Below are 26,419 nucleotides of genomic sequence, written 5' to 3' on the forward strand. Positions count from 1 at the left end.
AAAAAAAAAATTCAGGAAGGGCTCTTATCCAGATCACACACACCAAGCAATAACATCTGTGTCACAACTTGTCTTTCTAGTTGCTGAGGGCCCGGTTTCTTTTGCTGTCAATTAGAAGATTCATTCCAATATCAGAAATATTAAAATGTGAGAAATATAGTATCAGGGATTAGAGAAAATGTGGCAGTAACATAGTTCAACTGCCTAAAGCTCTGCATGGCTTTGTGGGCTTGGCTGGAATGTAATCACTCTTTATATTATTATGTCTATGGAGAAATATTTTCTGATTTCTAAATAACTGATTACAGGTGATTTTTACAAAGAAATTCATTCCTTTGTATTTAAAGTACAATTGTCATTTTTACGAGAATATTTGAAACCTGGGTGTTATATAAAGCCAAGAGCTGGGCCTCCTTTTCTAGTAAACTCTCTCATCACTAAGAAAAAACCACTAAAGTTACACTACATTTGTTCTCTGAACTTAATAATTACGTCTTTTTCTTGTCAGCTTTGTGGATCCCTTATTGCAATTTGAATCTCAATTGAAGATAATAGAGTCATCCTTTAAAAGGGTATTTGCTATACCAAGCCTTGAAGAAGTGAAAGACATGGGGGACTGTGAAGATGACAAAGAGGACCTGGAGGTAAGACTTTGCTTCCTTTGATCATGATGAGACAACATCCGACACCACACCAATCCTGCAGAATCTCTCTCTGCAGGTTAGAATCTTTGTTGTCGTCTCCTTCAGTCTTTTTAGATATAATAGATAAATACTACATTGGAGCACTAATCTATACCCCTGGACTCTTTGTGAATTCTACAACCTATGGGATGTAATGGATTATACAAGATTTATAGGAACAAATGGGTGAATAGATTTTTGGTTAATTGGTTTAGCAAGGACAGGGAGTTTACTAGCAAGGGCTGCAATTAAGGAAATGTGAGCGGAGAAAGGTGGAGGTAGGAAGAGTCCTATAGGAAGATTAGCAACATCTGTTGTCCCTATTTCCTCGGCATGCTACACAGTGCACTTACCCTTTAAGGTGTAGAAGTAATTTATGGCATACAGTATTGGGCGAGGTCTCATCTCCACGGCTACCTCTCTCCTTTCTTACCTTCAGTTTGTGGGGAGAGCTCAGGACACCAGGACACAAAACTATAGACGTTGGGTAAAATTTCATCTAAGGCTACCCTGCTGGCTGATTGTGAAACATTTTTGTTTTTCAGAATTTATACCGAAATATTTTAAACATATTTGAGGATACTCTTCTGATCTTAGTATCTAAAGATCTCTACAAACTACAAGTCTTAAAGGTAAAGTAAAAGGAAAATAAGCAGTTTTGTTTTGTTGTCATAAATCTAAACAGCACACTGTATTTCACTTATTATTTACCATTTGCCATACTTACATCTCCTACAAGTATTTTGTGGCTGAAAATTTTTCTTTACCTCCCAGTATGTGTGATTATCCCCCAAATGAAATCACTTCCCTTTAGTGGTTGAATTACAGAGATGTGATTTTAAGAATTCAATTTTGGGAGGATGGCATCAACTGACACTTGGGCAGCAGAGAATAAGATGATTGGCCTACAGGACCTTCAAGTCCACGTAACAAGGAACCATGCTTTGATAGTGTCTATAAGCATGTTCTTCCCCAACATCTCTGGGGCTAGGGAATCCCATGAGCATCCTATCTTCATAGATACCACAGTATCAGAGGAAGGCCAAACAACTGATCCAAAACCCACTTCACACACCCATGACTTCATCGTGTTTTTAATGCCCCACCCAGGGACAGAAGATTGCTCTGGAGCTCTCCAAGTCTTTAACTTTGCATTCCTAACATGATGGTATCAGGGGGCAGCTATCTGGACATGCTGGGAAACTAGATTGACTCACTCTGCCAGGAGCATCCATGGTTTGTGCAAATCATAAAATACATTCAAGTTAGTAAGCAGAATTGGTATCTATGAAGACAAGAAGGAAAGTGAGGGAAAATAAAATATATTGACCTAATTTGTGCCTAACTTGAGGCAAATGTTTTCTTTGCATTTTTAAAATTTGAACCTCACAACCCTTTAAAGCAGTTATTCTTACCCCATTATTACAACCCTCTTCCCAAGCATGCTCTTTCAACCAGCCCATGCTGCTTAGTGAGCATTTACTATATGTCAGGCACTAAGCTGAATACTTACTGTATGGATTATCTCATTTAATTCTTAAAATAACTCTATGAGGAGTTAGTATTATTTCTCCCATTTCACAGGAGGGGGAAATAGAAGCAATAATATGTGCACGCTATGAGTGGAGGAGCTGCTCTCACTCGGGAGCCTGTTACTTAACCACCTTGTTCTTATACCTACCATATCTAGAAATATATCCTGATCCTCAAAAAGAGCTGAACCTTACTCCTGGGAAAGGCAGAGGCTGACCCCTGAGATTTAGAGACTCTTCTGCCCTAGGAAACAGACATCAGAACAGTTTACACAATGGGAGCAAGTGAGGAGGAAGGGATTTGGCCAAGCATTGGCTTAAACAGTATGGACTCCAACAGACTGTCTCAGGATGTCTGTTCACAGTGGTTGGCGTCTGAGGCATATGCCATCTCCTTCTCTTCCCAAGGTTGTAAATACGTCCCTGCATCTGAGGATTTAGAACAAATAGATAGAAGTTACAAAAAGACAGATTTGAATCAAAATTTTCAAGAACTTTTAACTGAGTGCTTCCAGGAATATACTCTCTAACCATGAGCCAGCAAATACCTGGGCGGTGATTTTGCAGAGGAAATTCTGGGATAAGATGACATTTAAGAATCAGATAACATTTCAATTCTTTTTCTAAACCGCAAACCAGATCTTATGATTTAAAGAAAATGAGAGAAGATATATTTTGAAAGAAAAGAGAAGCAGCTGATAATGCCATCATAGCATTGTGTTAAATCTTTCACGATGCCTGGCAAAGTGACTGTTATAGTGGATATTAGTAAATATTTGTTGGATAGACGTATATAAAATAAAACCCAGGTATAGTTACTATAGTAGAAGAAGTAATAACAAGATAGTAATATACTAGCTTGTTGTTGTATTTTTGAAATAAATATAGGTTAGATGTGAAATAATCAGGAGACCATGGGGATCCTTGACTTGCTGAAGTTGGAGACTAGAAGGAAGGGACTTGTGAAGACGGAAACACAGTGGTTTTAGGATGATTCTTGTGTTTTCAACAGGAAATGGTCATGTGGATGAATGAAGATCGTTCGTACCTGCAGGAGAGAGCCATGGTGATCATCAGCAGGGTGCTAAGCTTTGCATCCAGGAAAGCCAGGGGATATGTAAGTCACAGAGTGTAATCAAGCCACCTGCTTCTGAAGACTCTATTTCTACAGTGGTGCTTTCCAAGTCTTGGGTCTTGAGAGAGCTAGATGCCTGCTTGGTATTACTGTGCTTGCAGATTGGGAATTTGGGAAAGGAGTCAACATCTTACATGACTTTATGTCAATCAGAACAGAGTTTCTCAAATAATTGATTAAGATGTCTCATGCTTTATACAAACTGTATCAGTGTGTCAAAACCAAGTGACTCACTGGATCCTCCTCTGTGGACCACGACGTTGTCTGTAAGCTTGTAAATTCTTCCATCCTTACTTTCCTTCTTATTTCTCCTTCTTCTAAAGTATTTTTAAACCATTATTTACTTATTTTAAATTTATACAAGTAATTCTTGAGTACCATCATTGTAAAACACGCTAGAGATAGAGAAGTCTTCCTTTACTGTCCTTTCCACCATAAGCCCCTCCCCAGCCATGTCAGTGGGATGTGTCCTGCCAAACATCTTTGATGTACACACCCACATACATACATGCACATACTGAGACATGTGGCTTTGTTACTTAGACTTTCTTTATTAAAGTTACATCATATTTACATATGGTTCTGCAATTTGCTTTTTTCACTGAGCAGTACATCCTACAGGTATTTTTCTTGACAATATATGTACTTTGATCTCCTTCTTTTAGCCGAAGTATATATTCCATAGTTTTGATGTATTATAATTTACTTAATTATTCTTTGATAGACTTTGAGGTATATTTTAGTTTATTCTACTTCAAATAGTATAAAAATGGTCTTCTTTGTGGAGGTATGTATGTATGTAGAAATGCTTGGAAAGATAATAATCAGGTCAAAAAGTATGAATAGGTGAAAGTTTTGAAACACACAATTGCACTCCATTTTACACCCCTGTGAATATCAGGGTGTCCATTTCCCCACACCTTCACAAACACTGGGATATTATCAGACTTTTTAGTTGTTACCTTTCAGATGGAGAACAAATAACTATCTCCTAGCTGCCAGCGTTTACTGGGGTTTTCTATATTTCGAATGACATCATTGCCTGCCTTCTGAGAAACCTCATACTATCTATGAACGTCTCTCCCATCTCTTATGGATACTGCCTATTCAGCCTCTGTTTTGCAACACATCCTTCACTGTGATTTTTAAATATACGCCACTAATTGCTTGCCTGATTGCTTGAATCATTTCAGGGGTTCAGAATAAAGGGAGTTGAAAACAGGCATTCGTGTTGCCATCTTCATGTATCTATTTTCTACTACTCGTAGAGGCTCCAGGCGTATTGAGACAGAAAGCCTGGATGAACATTATAACATATCTGAATTTTTACGATCTTATTTAAAATCAGCTTTGGAACATAATATGGGGAAATCCAGGCCATGACATTCTTTGCATCATGCTGATTCCCTATTTCGGTGTCGAAAAAAGAAATGGAGTGGCTTGTTTAAATCTTCTGATTCTCTGGCCTGGGAAGGCAGCCTCCCTCTATTTCTAAAAGGGTTTGAGCTGTCCATTCAAATGTCTAAAAGGCTCATTATAGAAAATTTTGCAAGTGAGGCTTGAGGTTAAGCAGAGTTCACCACTTCAGCCTGTTTTCAGCATAGTTCCTAAGACGTTTTACACACTCAGCAAGTATTCGATGGCGACTGTCTGCCTAGGGTCTACTTGCATGCTTCTCTGCATTTGAATATATATATTCCACTGAGGTAGCAGGTAAACATTTTGGGATTTGGTCTTCTTCTATCACTTCTCCTCTCTTTCAACCACAGTTGTAAAGTTCATTCTCCCCTGCACACAGCCCACCCCTCAACTGAAAGAATAAATGTGTAAATTCACACGTGCCACAGAAGGCTCTCATAAATTGTTGACAGTTCCTAGCAATAACTGAGGCTTGACTGAGAAGCCTCATGGAATAACCTATTACTTGTGTTCTGCAATGTTCGCTAAATGCCACCAGGTGGAAGCACACCAGCGTTTTCCAGAAGGTGGAAACGAAGAGCTAGCCTCACCAGCTCATCACAGTTATGGGAGCCTAAGACTTTACTAACTTAGTTAGCTTTCTCTTTAAAATAATGTCTTCTAAATATGGTTACATCAGTGAAATTGATGAGGTTGGGAGACAAATATATAAAACAAAACAATCAAAAATATTATTAACAAATTAAAAGCTGAGCTTCCCACAGGCCTAAGTCTGTGTATCTCTATATCTGACACATTGTAAATAATCAGTGAAGATTTGTTCTGCCCTCCTCTAACTAAATGTAGCTACCTATTCTATTCTCAGGTACTGTCCACTCACTGGATAAGAACTTTTTCTTCATAAGTTACCCTAGCCCCTGTCTTCCTGGGTCTCAGAGGCCCTTGTCCTATTGAGCAGTCCCGACTATCATTTGTATTCTATCAGTGGTAATTCCCCTTATGTGTCCCCTGTCCCCATCAGGGTGAAGAAACTCCTACACTCAAAGAATATTTTCCCTTCTATTAAACTATTCAGTTTTCCAACAGGCAAAGAAATGTCAGCTAAACATTTCATCTTAGAGTGTTAACAGAGAGAGATTTTTCCCAAGTTTGTTCCTTTGGCACATCAGCATTTAAAGGATAGGTGGAGGATTTCCAGTCAAAGCTAACAGCTTGTCCACATGCTTTTATCTCCTCTCTCTCTAGAGTCCTCACAAAATGATAGTAATGAAATTTGCTAAAGCAGTGAAGGGTTTTCAATGGGCTAGGAATGTGAACAAACTTCTGGATGATAGAATAGACAGAAGATGGTAAGTGACAAAGCCAGGCAAGGGAAGCTGAAAGGCAAAGGCTCATGAATATTAGGTTGGGGGCCAGCTGAAAAGGGAGGCACTTTGCCCTGTAGAACCCTGGAGAGGCTGGAGCTATGGAAGCCCAAATAATGTTGAAAGGTGGGAGGCAAAGTAAGGCTGAAAACACATGTATTAACTGAAAGTATTATATGAAAACATACACATTAAGTATTATATGAAAACATATGTATTATACATAATACTCATTGGAAGTTTATAAAGAAGGATCTATGTTGCCTCCTATCCCCCTTTACACACACTCTATATTCCACAGGGACATGAGTCCATTGGCAGGCAAAATCTGAGGAAATTTTTTCTCAAAACAATTGTAAGTTCCCCACTTAAGTCATCTTGATTCTGCTTAGAGATACTTCAGCAAGACTCCAGTATCCCCAAATAACCACTCTAAAACAAAGCCCTCCCGTTGACAAAACCCCTTACTCACATACAGAACCCCACCAAGAGGCATCACACTCTTTACAATGACTAAACCACCAAGGTTTGCCAGACATTTGAGAAAACTCTCCAAATACAAGAGACACCTCAAGATAAATAAAGAGAAAAAAAATGATTGTCAAAAGTAAAGAGATAATTCAGGATGTAGATGAGAATTTAGTCTCAAAAAGAAATATAACTAAAATGACCATGGCCCGTGCCTTGAACAACTTTACTTAGTCACAAGAATGAGACCACATTATTAATTTCTATTGGGACCAATCTATAGACCAATCACAAAAAAACTTAAATAAGTTACTGAATATAATGTAAATGTTATAACTCAAAAATGCAAAAAATAAAAGTGCAGGGAATACTTTAGTGGTTCTTCAACAAGTTAGACATAGAATTACCATACGATCCAGCAATCCCAGGTATGTACCGGGAAGAATTTTAAACAAGTCTTCAAACAAAAACTTGTACACAAATGTTCACAGCACAATTCACAATAGCCAAGAAGTGGAAACAACCCAAATGTCCGTCAACAAATGAATGGACAAATAAAATGTCGTATAGTTATGCAAGAATATTACTCAGCAATAAAAAGAAATGAAAACTGATAGATACTCCAACATCAATGAAACATTGTACCAATGTTGTATCATACAATGAAACATCGTACCAACTTGAAAATATTATACCAAGTGAAAGAAATGAGACTCAAAAGGCTAAAGGTTGTATGAGTCCTTTCATATGAAATGACAGAATAGGCAAATCCATAGAGCCAGAAAGCAGGCTTGTGGTTGCCTGGGGCTGGGGAGAAGGAGGAAGAAGGAATGACTGCTTAATGGGTGTGTGGTTTTCGTTTGAGGTGATGAAAAAGTTCTGGAACAAAATAGTGGTGACAGTTGCTCAACATTGTGAATATACTTCATGCCACTGAATTATACACTTTAAATGGTTAGAATGGTAAATCGTAAGTTATGTATATTTTTTACCACAATAAAAAAGTGCAAAATAAAATGTAGGCAACAAAAGTAGGAAAATGGAAGCGATAGAAGGAAGTTGAAGGGAAATAAGAATGCTCCAGAATACTTACTTTATAAAGTGGAGGATCGACAAGATATCTGTATAATTATGAAACTAGAAATAAAAGTCTTACCGTATTATGAAAACACAAAAGTGGAAGAGCTAAAAATAGTAACATTCTATAATGGGTAATATGCTATATTGAGAGGATTGTGGCAAAGCAGAAAGATGTAACTGAGCCAAACCCTAATTTATCATAGCAGAAACAGACAGGCAATGTTCCAAAGTGATGTCAGAACAGATGTGGAAGCCCAACGTTTTGAGATATAGAGGTGACTTCCAGAAGAAGCAGCTAAGAACTTAGAAGTGGTTGCCTCTGGAATTTAGCACTTAAAACTATAATTATTCTTCACACAAGAAACTGGAGAGGGCAGATCTACAAAGAAGAAGCTTTCCAGTGAGAAAGGGTCAGAAAACCAAGCAGGAGTACTCAGGCTTCAGAATGAACACTGAGAAACTGCTTTTCTCCAGGTCCTAACTCTCTCCTTCTTTCAGCACTTGGATGAATTTTCTATAAAAGTAGAGGCATATTGTATCAAAAGTTGCCAAAATCTTGTATTTGTGGGGGCACACTTGTGAAGGGACTGTGAGGGCACAATCAGTGTACTCCGCAGGCCACACAGCCTTACTCCTGTCTTAGCCTACCCTAGGTCATGTTACCCCTCCCCCTCACACAGGCCTTGTAATCTAAATATGGTCACATTGCTCTGCTAGACACACATCTAGACAGACCCTATCTGTCAAACAGAATGGATAGACCACTAGTAGCTTCATTTACAGAAACGCTTGCTAATAACTACACATTCACAAGTTCACAAGAAAGAATAATCAGAGAGGACATTTGAGGCAAAAACTATGCTACAATAAGACTTGAGGACCAATTCCTGTAAATGGTCCTCAGCTTCAGTGAGCTAAGCTGTGGGAAGTACTCCTTCTTCCATCATGCCCAATACAGAAAGACAATTCCTCGCCTTTTTCCTTAGGCCCATAGTGCAATGGTGGTTTTAAAATCTTGCCATTAGATGAAAGAAAAAATCTGAAATGCAAATCCAAAGAAAAGAACACCCAGGGAAAGAAAGCATTTCTCCCTGGGGCCTAGAGTAGAGGCAAGCCTAAATCATAGGACTCCTAAAATAGGGGAGCCCAAATCCAGTCTTACAAGGAAGTATGGGCAGAAAGAATCCGAGGAGAGAGTGAGGTGGGTCGGTCAAGCAACATGAGAGGCGGAGATAAGGGGCATGAGAGAAGTAGAAAGAAGAAACAGGCCTTGGGATCTCCCTAGAGGGTCGACTTGGACTCTAACTTTTACCATCTCCATTTGCTCCAATCATCAAAGCATCTATCCAGGAAAAGTAATCATTTGTCTTAGAGACAAGAAGACTCTGCTGGCCCACTAGTTTTCCAAACCTACCTGTGGGTCGAACCCACAGGTAATAGTATTCGCAAGTACCACAGGTAATGGTATTCATACCTTCACAAAAGCAAAATGTTTCTTCCACCTCTCCTCTCTTCTTTTATGTCTTCACTCCCTTCTCTTTACACATTTGATCTGGTCAAATAAATCAATCAAGATGAAAATCCAAACATTTGAGCAGCCAAGGAGGAAGATAAATAAATGTTGTGGCCGTAGCTTTGACATCAGTAGTAAACGCTCTGAGTTTTTAAAAATTAATTTCCTTGGGAAGAATCAGCAATTCCAGGAGGAAAAGTCACTTTTCTCCAGTAACTTTCGGAGTCATCTGAAGTGTTTCATATATGGAGAAGGAAGCATGAAAGTTGTTTGATACCCACTCCCTAACCTGGTATCCTGGGAATTTACTATCTGCAAATTGCTACCTGATTCATGGAATAGAAACTAACATTAGTTGAGTCATTATCATTTCTGAGCACTTGTCTAGGAACTTGCTTTTTTGTCATAAATGTTACTCCCTCAGTCCCCATAACTGTCACAGGTAGAGTTTGTTATCCACATTTCATGAATAAGGAAATTGAAGCTCAGTAACAGGGCCAAGATTTGAATACAGATTTTGCAAACTCTGAAACTCATCCTCTGAAATGCATCTCAGTCTGGTATAGATATTAGAGGATCAGATGCAGACATTTAATACTGACTATGCGTAGCAAATGCATTTTTCTCTTTTGTTTTTCTTTAGGCAAGTTTTGATGCTCCATGTTTGGGTGTCCTGGCAGCAGAACTATCTCTTTTGTGTTCCCATGCTGATTCCTCAATCACACAACAAGCATCCGTGGGAATGTATCACCTCCTCTGTATTGCAAAGCATCAGAATGGTAAGAAAGAGTCACCAGCTGTTCCAGGGGTTATTAGGAATCTGTCCCTAATTATTCTACTTGTGGGTCCCAAGAAGGCTTTATGTCTATGGATTTTTAAATCCTGCCCCAGGATCTATAGCACCACTTTCTAAAATGTATTTTTTTAACCCTTTTAGAATTATCAAAAAATTCTAGTGGTGATGTGGTTGGTTCTTCAAGATACTGCACTTACATTATTAATGTTGGATGTTAATGGTGGGGACAGGAATGCTGGGTGGAGGCAGGGAAGAAGGAGAAAAAGAAACGCTACCAATGGGACTTTTTAAAAAGAGGCATTTTTTTTCCCCCTGTAATGGGGTATCAAATAGAACACTCAGGTTCTTCCTTCATGCTGGGGAAAAATCAGCCCAAGACTAAAATAAATGCTCCTCTGACCTGCCTAACAAAGCATAAGAGTGAGACTTGAAAATGTCAAACTATTTCCAAGTAACTTTAACATAAATAAATAACATAAATAAATTTACCCTCCTGTAATAAACTATTAAAAATTATATATATATTTTAATATATAAAATAATAGTTCTCAAGTCATTGGACATCAGATAACAGAGGACAATGATTCCTGAGAGATGGGAACAAATGGACAAATGAAGTGGGGTCTACAACTGCCTGAATTTGTCACCTGGAGTAAGTTTCTAGGCTGCAGCACAGAAAGGAGTAGCTGAATGGTCTCACCGAATTGAAGTGACAGAATTGGGAATCCAGAGAGGCCAAGATAGCTAGAGTTCACAGAGTAGAGTACCAGAGAGGCATGCCCAAAGAGAGAACTCCAGAGATCTGCAGAGGGTCCCCTTTAACTATTTGGCTATGTAGAGATCAGAACACGATGTAAGGAAACTGCCAAAAGCTGCAGGGAGGGACACCAAAAATGATTAGAGAGAAAAATCCAATGAATTCACAAAGACTGGAAATAGTGCCTGTGCCTATAAGCTAGAATTTAAAACTTCATAATTCACAAGTAATGAGGCAGACTACTCAAGGGGATTTTGTCTCATTAGAAGGAAAAACTTACCCCTAGATTAATTGTTTTAGTGCCACTTAACAAAGCTTAAAAACAAGACCTAAAGGGATCACATGATCTCCAAATACTTTAATTGCTCATCAGAACAAAGCTCAGGACTACTTCTAGGAATACAAAAATTCCAGCACTCAACAAGTTAAAATTAACAACACCTGAAATCCAATAAAAAAATGATTAGGCATGGAGCCGGACCAGTGGTGCAGTCATTAAGTTTGTGCACTCTTCTTTGGTGGCCTGGGGTTCACTGGTTCAGATCCTGAGCATGGAGTTATGCACTGCTTATCAAGCCATGCTGGCTGTGGCAGGCTTCCCACATATAAAATAGAAGAAGATGGGCACAGATGTTAGCTCAGGGCCAATCTTCCTCAGCAAAAAAAAGAGGAGGGTTGGCAGCTGATGTTAGCTCAGTACTGATCTTCCTCAAAAAAAATTATTAGGCATGCAAAGAAGTAGAATACAGCCCATAATGAAGAGAAAAGTGAATCAAAACTGACCCAGAAAGAAAACACATGATAGAATTAGTAGAAAGGGGGCCTGGCCCCATGGCTGAGTGGTTAAGCTCACACGCTCCGCTGCAGGCGGCCAGTGTTTCATTGGTTCATATCCTGGGCGCGGACATGGTGCTACTCATCAAGCCACGCTGAGGCAGTGTCCCACATGCCACAACTAGAAGGACCCACAACAAAGAATATACATCTATGTACCAGGGGGCTTTGGGGAGAAAAAGGAAAAAATAAAATCTTAAAAAAAAAAGAAGGGGATATTAAAACAATTATTCTAACTATGTCCCATTTATTTAAGGAGTTAGAGGAAAGGATGAACATGTTAAGTAGAGACATAGAAAAATTTCTGAAAGACATAAATTGAACCTCTGGAGATGAAAACTACAATATCTGAGATGAAAAACACTCTGGCAAGGATTAACAGGGTAATCTTAAAGAAAGCCAGAGGAAAAATATTCATTTCACTCAGAGAAGCAAAGGTAAAGATGACATCAAATTTCTCATCAGAAACAATGCAAGCCATAGGCAATGGAGCAACCTCATAATGTATTGAATGAAAAAACTGTCAATCCAGAATTCTTTAACTAGGAAAAATATCTTTCAAAAACAAAAGCAAAGACATTTTTAGATATACAAGGTTTGGTAGAATTCATCACTAGCAGATCTGCTCTACAAGAAATATTAAAAGAAATCCTTCAAGATAAAAAATGAGACTTGGTGTCAAGATGGTGACATAGGTGGACTCTGAACTCACCTCCTCCCACAGACACAACCAATCTACATCTACTCTTGGGAAAATTACCCTGAGAGAGAACTGAAAATTGGGTAAAAAGAACCCCTGCAACAAGGGGCAGTCCTGACTGAAGTGGAAGAGGCAGAAATTCCTTTCTGAAGAGGAAAAACAGCCACCTCCATGAGCTGCGGCACTTTATGGCTGATGGGGAGCAATCCAAAGGTACACAGCCCTCCCTAAAGGAGCAGGGGATCTGAGTGGGGGAGTGTTACTGCTATAAGCATCCTTTGGATTGAGCACAACTGAGACAAGCGTCGTAATATCTAGCTTTGCTAGCTATTAACTACAATGGAGAATACTCCCCAGGAAAGCTATCAGATATAAGTGGAAAAAAGCCAGATCTTATAGGGCCCATGCACAAATTCACCCATTTCAGAAAGCAACCTAAAATCACCAGAAGGAAAGGTGCACAGTCCCTTCTTGAAAAGAAACTCACCTGATAGGCTCTTGGTGCATCTCAGTGAGAGGTGAGACCTCTCCAGGGACTGACTTATTGACAGCAGCCATTACTGTGAACTAGTACAGCTATGCTGACACAGATGCTGGCAGACACCATTGAAGTTCTCCCACTGGCCTGTTAGCCCAGAGTCTGCCCTCCCCACTAGAGTGCCCAATTTAACCCAGCTCAGCCAGAGCTAGAAGCCTACCCTAGCAATTGGCTACACCCAACAGCAAGCCCTTGAGCAACTTGTGGGCTGGCATAGATGGGGTGCCTGGATCCTCTGCAGCCAGGTGATTGGGTCTGCCTCTGTGGGGCAGGGTGTGCACAACAAGCAAGTGGAGTGTGTGGGGGCATTGATGGAGTGTGTGGGGCCTCTGCTGTTTGGCAACTAGATCTGCTTCAGTGGCTCAGGGCACAAATGTGGGGCAGGACTGTGTTGACAGTGTGTGTGGCCCTGGGGGCAGTGGGGCTTGTCACCTACAGGAGACTTGTGCTTCTCAAACAGCTACATAGGGGATCAGCCCCACCTTCCAAAGCGTGAAATAATTGGGTGCTCCTGTGCCCAGCTGGGGCCAGCCCCACTCAGCAGCAACCCTGAGAGAGCTGACAAGAGCCTTGCAGGCCAGAGCAAGTGTAAGCCCCTGAGCCTAGCAACCAGCCACACAAGGGGTCTACTCATTTAACAGAAAAACTGCAACAGGAATGTGCTACTAGACCTTGCAGCCAACTGTGCTGCAGCTCCCCATGCCCAACAAAGTGACTGAAGGGTCCATAGTAGCCACATGCAGCTGAGAATTACAACAAGCTGGTCAGGGGGAGAGCCTGGACTCCCTGTGCACCTGCAGCAAGAGCAACCCTGCCACAGCAGAAGGACACACACAGCCCACACAGGAGACACCCCTGGAACATTTGGAATGGGTGACAAGAAGGAAGCATACTGCTGGGCTTCATAAGGCATCTCTTACATAAGGCCACCTTTCCAAGATCAGGAGATATAGCTGACCTACCTAGTATGTAGATATAAGCATAGAGAAAGAGGCAAATTGAGGAGTCAAAGGAATACATTCGAAGTAAAAGAACAGGACAAAATCCCAGGTAAAGAACTAAATGAAACAGAAATAAACAACCTACCTGACAAAGAGTTCAAACAAAAAAGTCATAAAGATGCTCACTGATCTTGGAAGAAGAATGGAGGAATTCAGTGAGAACTTCAACAAAGAATTGGAAAATATAAAAAAGAACCAACCAGAAATGAAGAATACAATAGTGCAAATGAAGAATTCACTAGAGGGATTCAATAGCAGAGTAGATGATACAGAAGAACAGATCAGCGAGCAGGAAGAAAGACTAGAGGAAATCACCCAAGCTGAACAGATAAAAGCAAAAAGAATTAAAAAGAACGAGAACAGTCTAAGGGACCTCAGTAACAACATCAAATGCACTAACATTCATATTATAGGCATCCCAGAAGGAGAAAAGAGAGACAAAGGAGCAGAGAATGTATTTGAAGAAATAATAGCTTGAAGCTTTTCTAATCTAGGCAAGGAAACAGACATCCAGACACAGGAAGCACAGAGAGCATTGAACAAGATAAACCAAAAGAGGCCCACACCAAGACACATTATAAATAAAATGTCAAGAATTAAAGATAAAGAGAGAATCCTAAAAGCCACAAGAGAAAGGCTACAAGTTACATACAAAGGGAAACCCATAAGGCTATCAACTGACTTCTCGGCAGAAACCTTACTGGTTAGAAGGGAGTGGCACAATATATCTAAAGCACTGAAAGAAAAAACCTACAGCCAAGAATACTCTACCCAGCAAGGTTATCATTCAGAATGGAAGGAGAGATAAAGAATTTCCCAGACAAGCAAAAATTAAAGATGTTTATCACAAAGAAATCAGTCTTACAAGAAATGCTAAAGGGGCTTATTTAAGTGGGAAAGAGGAGACAACAACTAGGAATAAGAAAATTAGCCAAAGAAAAGGCAATAAACTCATTGGTAAAGGCAAAAATACAGTAAAGGTAGATCAATCACCTATGAAGATAATATGAAGGACAAAGGACACAAGTACTAAAATTATCTATTTCCATGATAGGACAGTAATGGGTAAACACACACACACAAAGAGGTTAGATACAATATCAAAAACATAAAATGTGGGAGGAGGAGTTTAAAGAGTAGAGCTTTTAGCAAGAGGTCAAACTAAAGAGATCATCAACTTAACATAGACTGCCGTACATGTAGGTTATTATATATGAACCTCATGGTAATCACAAACCAGATACCTATAATTAATACACAAAAAATTAAGAGAAAGGAGCCCAAACATAATACTAAAGAAAGCCATCAAACCACAAATAAAGAAAAAGAAAGTAGCAGAGAAGAACTACTAAAACACCCAGAAAAAAAGTAACAAAATGGCAATAAGTACATTCTTATCAATAGCTACTTTAAATGTCAAAGGACTAAATGTTTCAATCAAAAGGCATAAGGTGGCTGATTGGATGAAAAAACAAGACCCATATATATGTCGCATACAAGAGACACACTTCAGACCTAAAGACACTCACAAACTGAAAGTGAAGGGCTGGAAAAAGATGCTCCATGCAAGTGGTAATGAAAAGAAAGCTGGGGAAGCAATGCTTATATCAGAAAAAGTAGACTTTAAAACAAAAACTGTAACAATAGACAAAGAAGGGCACTCCATAACAATAAAGGGAACAATCCAACAAGAGGATATAACACTTGTAAATATCTATGTTCCCAACATAGGAACATCTAAATATATAAAACAATTATTAACAAACATAAAAGGAGAAATAGATAGTAACAGAATAATAGTATGGGACTTTAACACTACATTTACATCAAGTGATAGATCGTCCAAGCAGAAGATCAGTAAGGAAACATTGGCCTTAAATGACATGTCAGATCAGATGAACTTAGTCGACATATACAAAATATTTTATCCAAAAAGTGCAGAATACACATTCTTTTCAAATGCACATGGAACATTCTCTAGGATGGATCTCATAGTAGGCCATGAAATAAGTCACAATAAATTTAAGAAGACTGAAATAATACCAAGCATCTTTTCTGCCCACAGTCATATGAAACTAAAGATAAACTATAAGAAGAAAATCAGAAAAGCCACAAATACGTGGAGATAAAAGAAAATTCTACTGAACAATGATTGAGTCAATGAAGAAATCCAAAAACACCTTGAGAAAAATGCAAATGAAAATACATGTGAAAATTTACAGGATACAGCAAAAGCGGTTCTAAGAAGGAAATTTATAGCAATACAGGCCTACCTCAACAAACGGAAACAAATAAATCACCTAACAGTGCACCTAAAGGAACTGGAAAAAGAAGAAGAAACAAAACCCAAAGTCAGCAGAAGGAAGGAAATAATAAAACTCAGAGTGGAAATGAATGAAATAGAGACTAAAAAAACAATTAAAAAATCAATGAAACCAAGAGTTGGTTCTTTGAAAAGATAAACAAAATTGACAAACTTTTAGCTAGACTCACCAAGAAAAAAAGAGAGAAGGCTCAAATAAATAAAATGAGAAATGAAAGAGAAGAAATTGCAATGGACACCTCAGAGATATAAAAGATTATAAGAGAATACTACAAAAAGCCATATGCCAACAAATTGGATAACCTAGAAGAAATGGATAAATTCTTAGAATCATACAACCTTCCAAAACTGAATCAAGAAGAAATACAGAATTTAAATAGACCAGTCACCAGTAAGGAGATCAAAATAGTAATCAAAAAACAACAGTCCGGGACCAGATGGCTTCCCTGGTGAATTCTGCTAAACATTCAAAGAAGACTTAATACCTATCCTTCTCAAACTCTTCCAAAATCTTGAAGAGGAAGGGAATCTTCCTAACTCATTCTATGAAGCCAACATTACCCTGACAGCAAAACCAGACAAGGACAACACAAAAAAAGAAAAATACAGGCCAATATCACTGATGAACATCCCTGCAAAAACCCTCAAGGAAATACTAGCAAATGGAATACATCAATACATTAAAAAGATCATACACCATGATTGAGTGGGATTTATTCCAGGGATGCAAGGATGGTTCAACATCCGCAAAACAATCATTGTGATACACCACATTAACAAAATGATGAATAAAAATTACATGATCATGATCATCTCAATAGATGCAGAGAAAGCATTTGACAAGATACAGCATCAATTTATGATAAAAACTCTGAATAAAATGGATTTAGCTGGAAAGTACATAATAAAGGCCATATATGACAAATCCACAGCTAATATCATTCTCAATGCAGAAAAACTGAAAGCTATCCCTCTAAGAACAGGAACCAGACAAGGATGCCCACTGTCACCACTCTTATTTAACATAGGGTTGGAAGTCTTAGGCAGAGCAATCAGGCAAGAAAAAGAAATAAAAGGGATTCAGATTGGAAAGGAAGAAGTGAAACTGTCACTATTTGCAGATGACATGATTCTATATATAGAAAACCCTAAAGAATCCACTGAAAAACTTTTAGAAATAATAAATGAATACAGTCGAATTGCATGAGACAAAATCAACATCCAAAAATCAGTTGTGTTTATGGGGCCTGCCTGGTGGCACAGCAGTTAAGATCACACACTCTGCTTTGGCGGCCCAGGGTTCACTGGTTCAGATCCCAGGTACAGACCTATGCATCACTTACCAAGCCATGCTGTGGCAGGCAACCCACATATAAAAAATAGAAGAAGATGGGCACAGATGGTATCTCAGGGCCAATCTTCCTCAGTAAAAAGAGGAGGATTGGCGGCAGATGTTAGCTCATGGCTAGTTTTCCATGGGGGGAAAAAATCAGTTGCATTTCTGTACACTAACAATGAAGTAGCATCAAGAGAAATTAGGAATGCAATCGCATTTACGATTGCAAGAAAAGAATAAAATACCTAAGAATAAACTTAATCAAAGAGGTGAAAGATCTGTACACTGAAATCTATAAAACATTGTTGAAAGAAATTGAAGCAGATACAAAGAAATGGAAAGATATCCTGTACTCTTGGATTGGAAGAATTAATAGAGTTAAAATGTCCATACTTCCTAAAGCAATCTACTTATTCAATGCAATCTCTATCAAAGTTCCAACAACATTTTTCACAGATACAGAATAAAGATCCCAAAATTTATATGGAGCAAAAAAGGACCCCAAATATCCCAAGGAATCTTGAAAAAAGAGAACAAACCTGGAGGTGTCATACTCCCTGATTTCAAAATATACTACAAAGCGATTGTAACCAAAATAGCATGGTACTGGCACAAAAACAGACACACAGATCAATGGAACAGAATCAAGAGCCCAGAAATAAACTCACATACCTATGGACAGCTAATTTTCGACAAAGGAGCCAAGAACATACAATGGAGAAAGGGAAGTCTCTTCCATAAATGGAGTTGGGAAAACAGGACAGCCACACGCGAAAGAATGAAAGTAGACCATTATCTTACACCATACACAAAAATTAACTCAAAAAGGGTTAAAGACTTCAATGTAAGACCTGGAACCATTAAACTTCTAGAAGAAAACATAGGCAGTACACTCTTCAACATCAGTCTTAGCAGCGTATTTTCAAGCACCATGTCTGACCAGGCAATGGAAACAATAGAAAAAATAAGCAAATGGGACCACATCAAACTAAGCAGCTTCTGCACAGCAAAGAAAACCATCAACAAAACGAAAAGACAACCTAACAATTGGGAAAAGATATTTTCAAACCATATATCTGATAAGGGGTTAATATCCAAAATATGCAAAGAATTCCTACATCTCAACAACAAAAAAAACTAACAACCCAATTAACAAGTGGCAAAAGATCTGAACAGATATTTCTCCAAAGAAGATATACAGGTGGCCAACAAGCACATGAAAATATGTTCAACATCATTAACTATCAGGGAAAATGCAAATCAAAACTACAATGAGATATCACCTGACTCCCATCAGAATGGCTATAATTAACAAGACAGGAAACAAGTGTTGAAGAGGATGTGGAGAGAAGGGAACTCTCATACACTGCTGGTGGGAGTGCAAACTGGTGCAGCCATGATGAAAAACAGTGTGGAGATTCCTCAAAAAATTAAGAATAGAAATGCCATATGATCCAACTATTCCACTGCTGGGTATTTATCCAAAGAACATGAATGCATAAAGATACATGCACCCCTATGTTCACTGCAGCATTATTCACAATAGCCAAGACTTGGAAGCAACCTAGGTGTCCATTAAGGGACAAACAGATAAAGAAGATGTGGTATATATACACAACTGAATACTATTCAGCCATAAGAAACAACGAAATCCAGCCTTTTGTAACAGCATGAATGAACCTTGAGGGTATTATGCTAAGTAAAGAGTCAGAGGGAGAAAGTCAAATACCATATGAGCTCACTCATAAGTAGAAGATAAAAACAATGACAAACATGTAGAAACAGAGATTAGATTGGTGTTTACCAGAGGGGAAGAGGGGAGGGAGGAGAGTGAAAGGGTGCTGGCACTTATGTGTGGTGGTGGATTGTAATTAGTCTTTGGGTGTTGAACATGACGTAATCTACACAGAAATAGAAATACAATGATATACACCTGAAATTTATATAATGTTATAAATCAATGTTACTGCAATAAAAATGAAGAGAAAAAATACACAAACAAAAATACGTACATAAAAATACATAAAATACCTGCATAAATACATAAAATAAATACATAACTTTAAAAAAATGATATGAGGTGAAAATCTAGATCAACATAAAATAATGAAGAACACTGGATTAAAATTGTGTAGGTAAATATTAAAATTTTCTTTCTTATTATTAAATCTCTTTAAATGATAATCAATTGTTTAAAGCAAAAAATAATAACAGTGTGAAAGCTAAATATATGACAACAATAGCACAGAGGATTGAAAGAGGGTCAAATATGAACACTACTTAAGTTTCTTATACATAAAGTCATGAAATATCACTTAAAAGTAAGCTGTGATAAATTACAGATGTATAATATAAACCCTAAAGCAATCACTTAAATTATATAGCAAAGAGTTCTATATAGTAAGCCAAAATGGAGATAAAAAGGAATCATAAAACATTAGCAAAAAGAAGAAAAATAGAAAGAAGGACAGACGGGGAAAGTAAAAAGAAAATGGTGAGGTGAAGACTTAACCCCTCCAGAATAAATGTAAATGCTCCATATACCTCTGGTGAAAAGACAGAGATTATCAGATTGGATAAAAAGCAAGACTCAACTATAAATATGCTGCCTATGAGAAAATCACTTTAAATGTAAAGGCACAAACAGAATAAAAGTTAAAAGTTAGAAAATGATATAACAGGCCAACATTAGTCAAAAGAAAACTGAAATGGTTATACCAATATCAAAAGAATACATTTCAGAACAAGGAATGCATCCAGGGAAAAAGATAGTGATTTTGTCATGATAAAGGAGTCAATTAATTAAGAAGACATAATAATCCTAAACACTTACGTACCTGAAAACAAAAATATATTAAAATAAAAAATCAAAATACACTAAACAAAAACTGATAGAACTGCAAGAAGAAATAGATAGATCTACAATTACAGTCAAAGAATTCAATACCTCTTTCTCAATAATTCATACTTACAGAGAAATTCAGTAAGGATTAAGATTTGAATCAACTTGTCCTAAGTGACATTTATAGAACACTCCACCAATCATGGAAAATGAAACTTCTTTTCCAGGGAAAGAAGAAAATTTATCAAAATAGACCATATTTTAGGCCATAAAACAAGTGTCAAGAAATGAAAAGGTGGTTAAGTCAAATAAATATATTCTCTGACCAAAATAGAATTAAATTAGAAATCAAAACCAGAAAGATATCTGAAAAATCCAAAATATTTGGAAACTAGATAGCCTACTTCTAAATAACCCATGTGTCTAAAAAAGAAATAAAAAGTGAAATTAAAAATATTTTTAACTAAATGACAATACAAAATTTCAAAATTCATGAGATGCAGCTAAACAAGCTCCCAGGGGGGAAGTTCATAGTACTATATGCCTATATAAGAATCTAGAAAAGTTCTCAAGCTAATGACCTCAGCTTCCACCTTAAGTAGAGAAAGAAGAGCAAATAAAGTCAAAAGTAAGCAGAGGAGAGAAAATAATAAAGATCTGAACAAAAAACAGTAAAAATGAAAGCAGAAAAACAATAATAGAAAAGCAATGAAGCCAAAAGCAGATTCTTTGAGAAGATCGGGGGAAAATTATAAGAGAAGACACAAATAATCAATATTAGAAATGAAAGAGATGACTTCACTAGCAATTCTATGTATATTAAAAGAATAATAAGGAGTATTATGAATAACTTTATGGCAATAAATTTGACAACTTAGATAAAATAGACAAATTCATTGAAAGACACAAATTACCAAAATTCACTCAAGAAGAAATAGATAAGAGAAATAGCCTACGTCTATCAAAGAAATTGAACTTGCAGTTAAATCCTTCTTGTAAAGAAAACTCCAGACTGAAATGATATAGCAAATATTTAAGGAAGAAATTATACCAATTCTACACAAAGTCTTTCAGAAATGTGAGGGTAAAGGAATACTTGCCAATTCATTCTATAAGGCTGGCATTATTGGGATACCAAAATCACATAAAGGCATTATGCAAAAAATAAAAACAAAAACAAAAACTACAGAGTAATGTCCCTCAAGAACATAGAAGCAAAAATTTTTTAACAAGTTTAGCAAATCAAATACTACAATACATAAAAAGAATAATATTCGTGACCATGTAGAATTTATCCCAGGAGTGTAATAGCAATTTAACATTTGAAAACCAATCAATGTAACATACCATATTAACAGATGAAAAAGGTAACCATATAATCATTTCAGTAGATACAGAAAAAGCATTGACGAAATTCAACATCCATTCCTGGTAAATACTCTCAGAAAACTGGGAGTAGAAAGAGAACTTCCTCCACCTGCTAAAGTACATCTTTGAAAAACCTAAAGCTAACAGTATACTTAATGGTGAAATGCTCAGTGATTTCCCCAAAAGATCAGGAAAAAGACAAGGATGTGCAGTCATTACTTCTACTCAACATTGTACTGAATATAATAGAACAGAGTCCATAAATAGATCCACACATATATGATCAAATGATTTTTGACTAAGGTTCAAAGCCAATTCAGTGGAGAAAGGATAAATTTCAATAAGCAGTGTTGGAAAAATTATTTATATCCTAAAAAAAGAACTTTGATCTATATCTCATACATATACAAAAGTTAATTCAAAATGGATCATAGGACTAAATGTAAAATCTAAAACTATGAAACTAGAAGAAATCTTTGTGCCTTGGGTTAGGCAAAGATTTATTAAATACAACATCAAAGCATGACCAATTAATGAAAAAAATGATAAATTAAATATTTCTGCTCTTTGAAAGACACTGTTAAGAGAATAGGTAAGCCACAGACTGGGAGAAAATATTTGCAAGTTATATGTCTGATAAAAGACTTGCATCGAGAATTTTAAAAGAACACTCAAAACTCAATAAGAAAACAGACAAATTAAAAAACATTGGTAGATTTGAATATTCATTTCACCAAAGAAGCACAGAGGGCGAGGAAGCATATCAAAAGATGTTGAGTGTATAGTCATAAAAGAAATGTAAAGTAAAACTTCAATGAGATACCACTACACACCCATAAGAATGTCTAAAATTTAAAGACTGACCATACCATATGTTATTTAAGACGTGAAGCAACTGGAACATACATTGCTGAAAGGAATGTGAAATGGTACAACTACTTTGGAAAATAATTCGCCAGTATTCTAAAAAGTTAAATACACGTCTGTTGTATGATCTGGTCATTCTACAACTTAGTATTTACCTAAGAGAAATGAAAGCAAATATTTGTGCAAAGACTTGCATACAAAGGTTGATAGCACTTTTATTTGTAATAGCCAAAAACTGAAAACAACCCAAATGTCCATCAACAGGAAAATGGATAAATAGATGTTGGTATATACATACAATGGAATAGTATTCATCAGTAAAGAGTAATGAACCATTGATACATGCAACACCATGGATGGATCGCAAAATAATTTTGTTGAGTGAAAGATGTCAAACAACAAAGGAGCACTTTTATATACGACTCCACTTATATAAAAATCAGAAATGCAACCTTGACAGAAAGCAGATCAGTGGTTACCTTTGGCTTAGGGGGGTTTGGGTACAGGGAGCAGATGTGAGGGATTATAAAAGGACACAAGGAAAACTTTTGGAGGTGATGAATATTTTTTTTTGACTGTGCTAATATTTCATAGGTATATACATCTACAAAAACTTACCAAATTGTACACTTTAAATATGTTGCATTCGATTACATCTCTATAAATCTGTTAACTAACAAACAAAGTCATTTAAAACCCACCTTCTCTGGAACTAAAGACACCCGCGCCTGAAGCTTTCATTGAGAGCTTTTCACTTTCCTGCTTTACCTCTCCCTCAGCTCTTTGCAAAACCCCTGCAAGTCTATTCTTCTACCAATGTCTCTCCAACTTAGCAATAGCTTTTCCAGTGAACTAAACAGTGCGTTTGATGGCCTAAATGTATTTGACTTCTGGTCAACCTATTAAAATTATCAATGTCCTCCATGTCTACTTCAGAGAGACCTCTCTTAAACACTTTCTAAACTCTGGGTCAGTGCAGTCATAATATTTCGTGTGACTAAACTATCAGCAGAGAGTTCAAGATTCAGAAAACTTTAGATCTCCAGAATTGGCAGGAAGAGGAAATTGGTAATAGCAATGCCACAGAAGGAACCAGTGATCAAATAAAAATCTTAAACTCTTTTCCTTAATACAGCGGATATCTTAAAAAACAAAAGTGCAAAGTATGATAAATCTGGAAGCCAGCACCTCCTGCCTTTTGCTTCTGATGCAGAATTCCTGCCCAAGGCCTTGCAACGAGAGAAAACTAAAATTGCTCAGGTAACTTAGTCCCTGCTTTATCGTATGCCTTTTTTTAATGTATGTTGTTACATATAGTGGTAACTTGTTTCATCAGTTTATATTTTTAATAATTTTTTTCATTTTTTTTAATTCAGTGAAGCAAAGAGTAAATGATGTATAGAGTATTTGGCTTCCTGATTTTCATCTCTATTAATAATAATTTATGCCTATTATTCCTGAATATAGCAATTTATATTATTTTGCTTAATTCTTATAGAATGCAAATGAGAGACAGACGTCTTTCCTAGTTTTATTTCTTCTTTTTGTTTGGTTAATAAATAGGTCATACAGATGGGGAAGTTCTGGTTATTTAGCAAAACTAATGGAGTCACCAATTAACGGCTCTTCAATACTATTATAATTTACTCAGCAAACATCAAAATAATATGTTTTAGATTTTGTTTTAAAAACCCATTAAATTTTTTTTGAAGTTTAAGTGATAAACCTCAGGACCAAGTAAATAGTTTTTACACGGACCAAACCCTCAGGGAAAACCATGAGGCTCTATCGCTCTATATACTCCCTCAGTTTCTTTCAAGTACACAAGCTTCTCCATGCTTGAGAGGTCACCCAGCATGGCAGCCTAGGTTGGGCTGTCCAACAAACAGCCTTCTATTGTTCTCATTGTGCCGACAGCTCAGGAAATCTGCTGGAGAGGCCCTTCAGGTTATCTCATCTCTTGAGTAGGGAAGGTCTTATGGTTCCTCCTAAAACTACATATATGAAGCAGTGCCTTTCCCTCCCACAACTGAGGTAGATAGAACTGTGGGAGCCCGAGGAGATGCAGAAGTGATACACCTCACATAATATGGTCAAAAATACTGCATAGATGTCTTAAGTATGCATCTACATGATGATGCATCTTTCCGAAATCAGCATTATTCATAATCCACCACCCCTCAAAAATCACAAGCCTTGTTGACTATGAAGTTGTCCATTTACATGAAGAAACTGGGCTTACCTGTATAGGTGTACTGAAAGTCCTTCTACAGTCTTCCATCCGCTACTCCAGTATCCTGGAGTTGAAATCCTGAATGCCACGATTGCGCCAGTGAGCCTAGGACTGGCAGCCTTCTCAGAGCCTCTTCCGAGCATTTCTTGAAGTGTATTATCACCACTTTCAGGTCGGTGTCCTCTCTTACCTGAGTTTAATGTCCATCAGATTTAGAAATCCTTGGGTTTGGAGCGAGGTGCCCTGGGTCCTTGTATTCAGGACCCAACTGTGAGACCAATGCGGGCCCAGTGCTAGGACTGTGTGCGAGATCAGTAGCTGGAAATCCCTGAGGTAGGGCCTTTCAAAGGTAGATTGGAACAGGTGGGTTGAGAGAAGCTAAGGTTGTAAGAAGGGGACCAAGAGGACCTTAGCCAAAGAAAAAGCTCAAAGGACACAAATAGGAGTATAAGCAGCAAGGTTTTTAGCCAAGAGAGGCAGAAGCAAAACCCCAGTAAATAGGATGATTGGATTGGAAAAAAAAAGAAAGAAAGGAGTTTACAAACTAAGAGGCTCTCCTTTTTATATAGTGACCACTTATAAGAGAGGACACTGTCTTCTACAGGAGCTATTGAGGGCCCTGAAAGTGTCACAGATTGAACAAACAAAAAATATTCATACCAAATAACCTAGCAATCTCACTCATGGGAATTTATAGAAAGGAAATAACTCAAAATAATATATCTACCTATTAGAAGAAGTCCTTCACAAATGTATGATTTTCTTTTAAAAACTGTGTGTCAAATATGGATAAATAAATGACAAATTGTGGAATATCAAGTTAACAGTATATTATACAACTATTACAATGAGTAGCGCATTGGATGTGTACTCGTATATACGAGTATGTAATACGTAGTTAGAATTACATAATATGTAACAACACGGTGTAACAGTGAGAAACAGGGGGAGATAAAGGGGGTCTCTTGAGAGTCCAGCTGTTCTCTGTGATTGGCATATTTCTGATGAGTTGCATGTAGATCACCTGTTACAAAGTGAGCCCTGTCGTTTGATGCACTCCCTGTCATATCTGTACCTTCATATGACAGAAACTTCTAACACCAGCTCTAAGTTTCACTAGGAATTGCTTCTTCTACAACTTTTAAATAGACACTAACATAAAATAGTTTGTTGAATAAACAAATAATTATTCAAAAGAGAATATTCCTCCTTCCAATGATTTTTGAAAAATTCACCATCTTATATAATTAAATCTGGCTTTCTTAAAGAGGGGTAAACTATTAGTGATGTTCAGTCTGCCTAACCAAGCCTTAGTGACCCTCCTTTGGCTTTCTCCATAGCGTTCCAACAATACCGTCCCTTACCCCTCTGCCCAGTGGGAGGGAGGCTGGTGATCATCCATTCTTTTTCAGACCTCAGTCCTACCCTACTGGAAAAAAGAGCAACACTCCATCCTTTCACAGGGCATGCAGAAAAGCTTTTATTGTCAAGATTGGGTACCTTGTGTACTTGGGAGAATGACACAGGAGAAAACACAGCTCATCCATCTTTCTTAACTGAGAGATCCATAATCGTGTAATTTTGTTCATATTTTATGGTCCATGGATATTCCCCTAACTTTAGAAAGAGA

The 26,419-nt window shown here is 37.4% G+C and overlaps 1 protein-coding gene across 2 annotated transcripts in view; it reads left to right on the top strand.

The window, feature by feature from the left end:
• The window catches only part of MROH9 (maestro heat like repeat family member 9), an 82,990-nt gene that overhangs the window by 23,078 nt on the left and 33,493 nt on the right, over window positions 1–26,419 (top strand). For both annotated transcript variants that reach the window (XR_011438986.1, XM_023640541.2), the window contains exons 5-9: window positions 509–644; window positions 1,229–1,315; window positions 3,228–3,332; window positions 9,838–9,973; window positions 23,692–23,816. Coding sequence is in view for 1 of the 2 variants with exons in the window: in XM_023640541.2 (XP_023496309.2) it covers window positions 509–644; window positions 1,229–1,315; window positions 3,228–3,332; window positions 9,838–9,973; window positions 23,692–23,816 (589 nt within the window). In the remaining variant the exon portion in view is untranslated. The remainder of the gene's footprint in view (window positions 1–508; window positions 645–1,228; window positions 1,316–3,227; window positions 3,333–9,837; window positions 9,974–23,691; window positions 23,817–26,419) is intronic.

This window comes from Equus caballus, chromosome 5, assembly GCF_041296265.1.
Source record: "Equus caballus isolate H_3958 breed thoroughbred chromosome 5, TB-T2T, whole genome shotgun sequence".
Taxonomy (NCBI): Eukaryota; Metazoa; Chordata; class Mammalia; order Perissodactyla; family Equidae; genus Equus; species Equus caballus.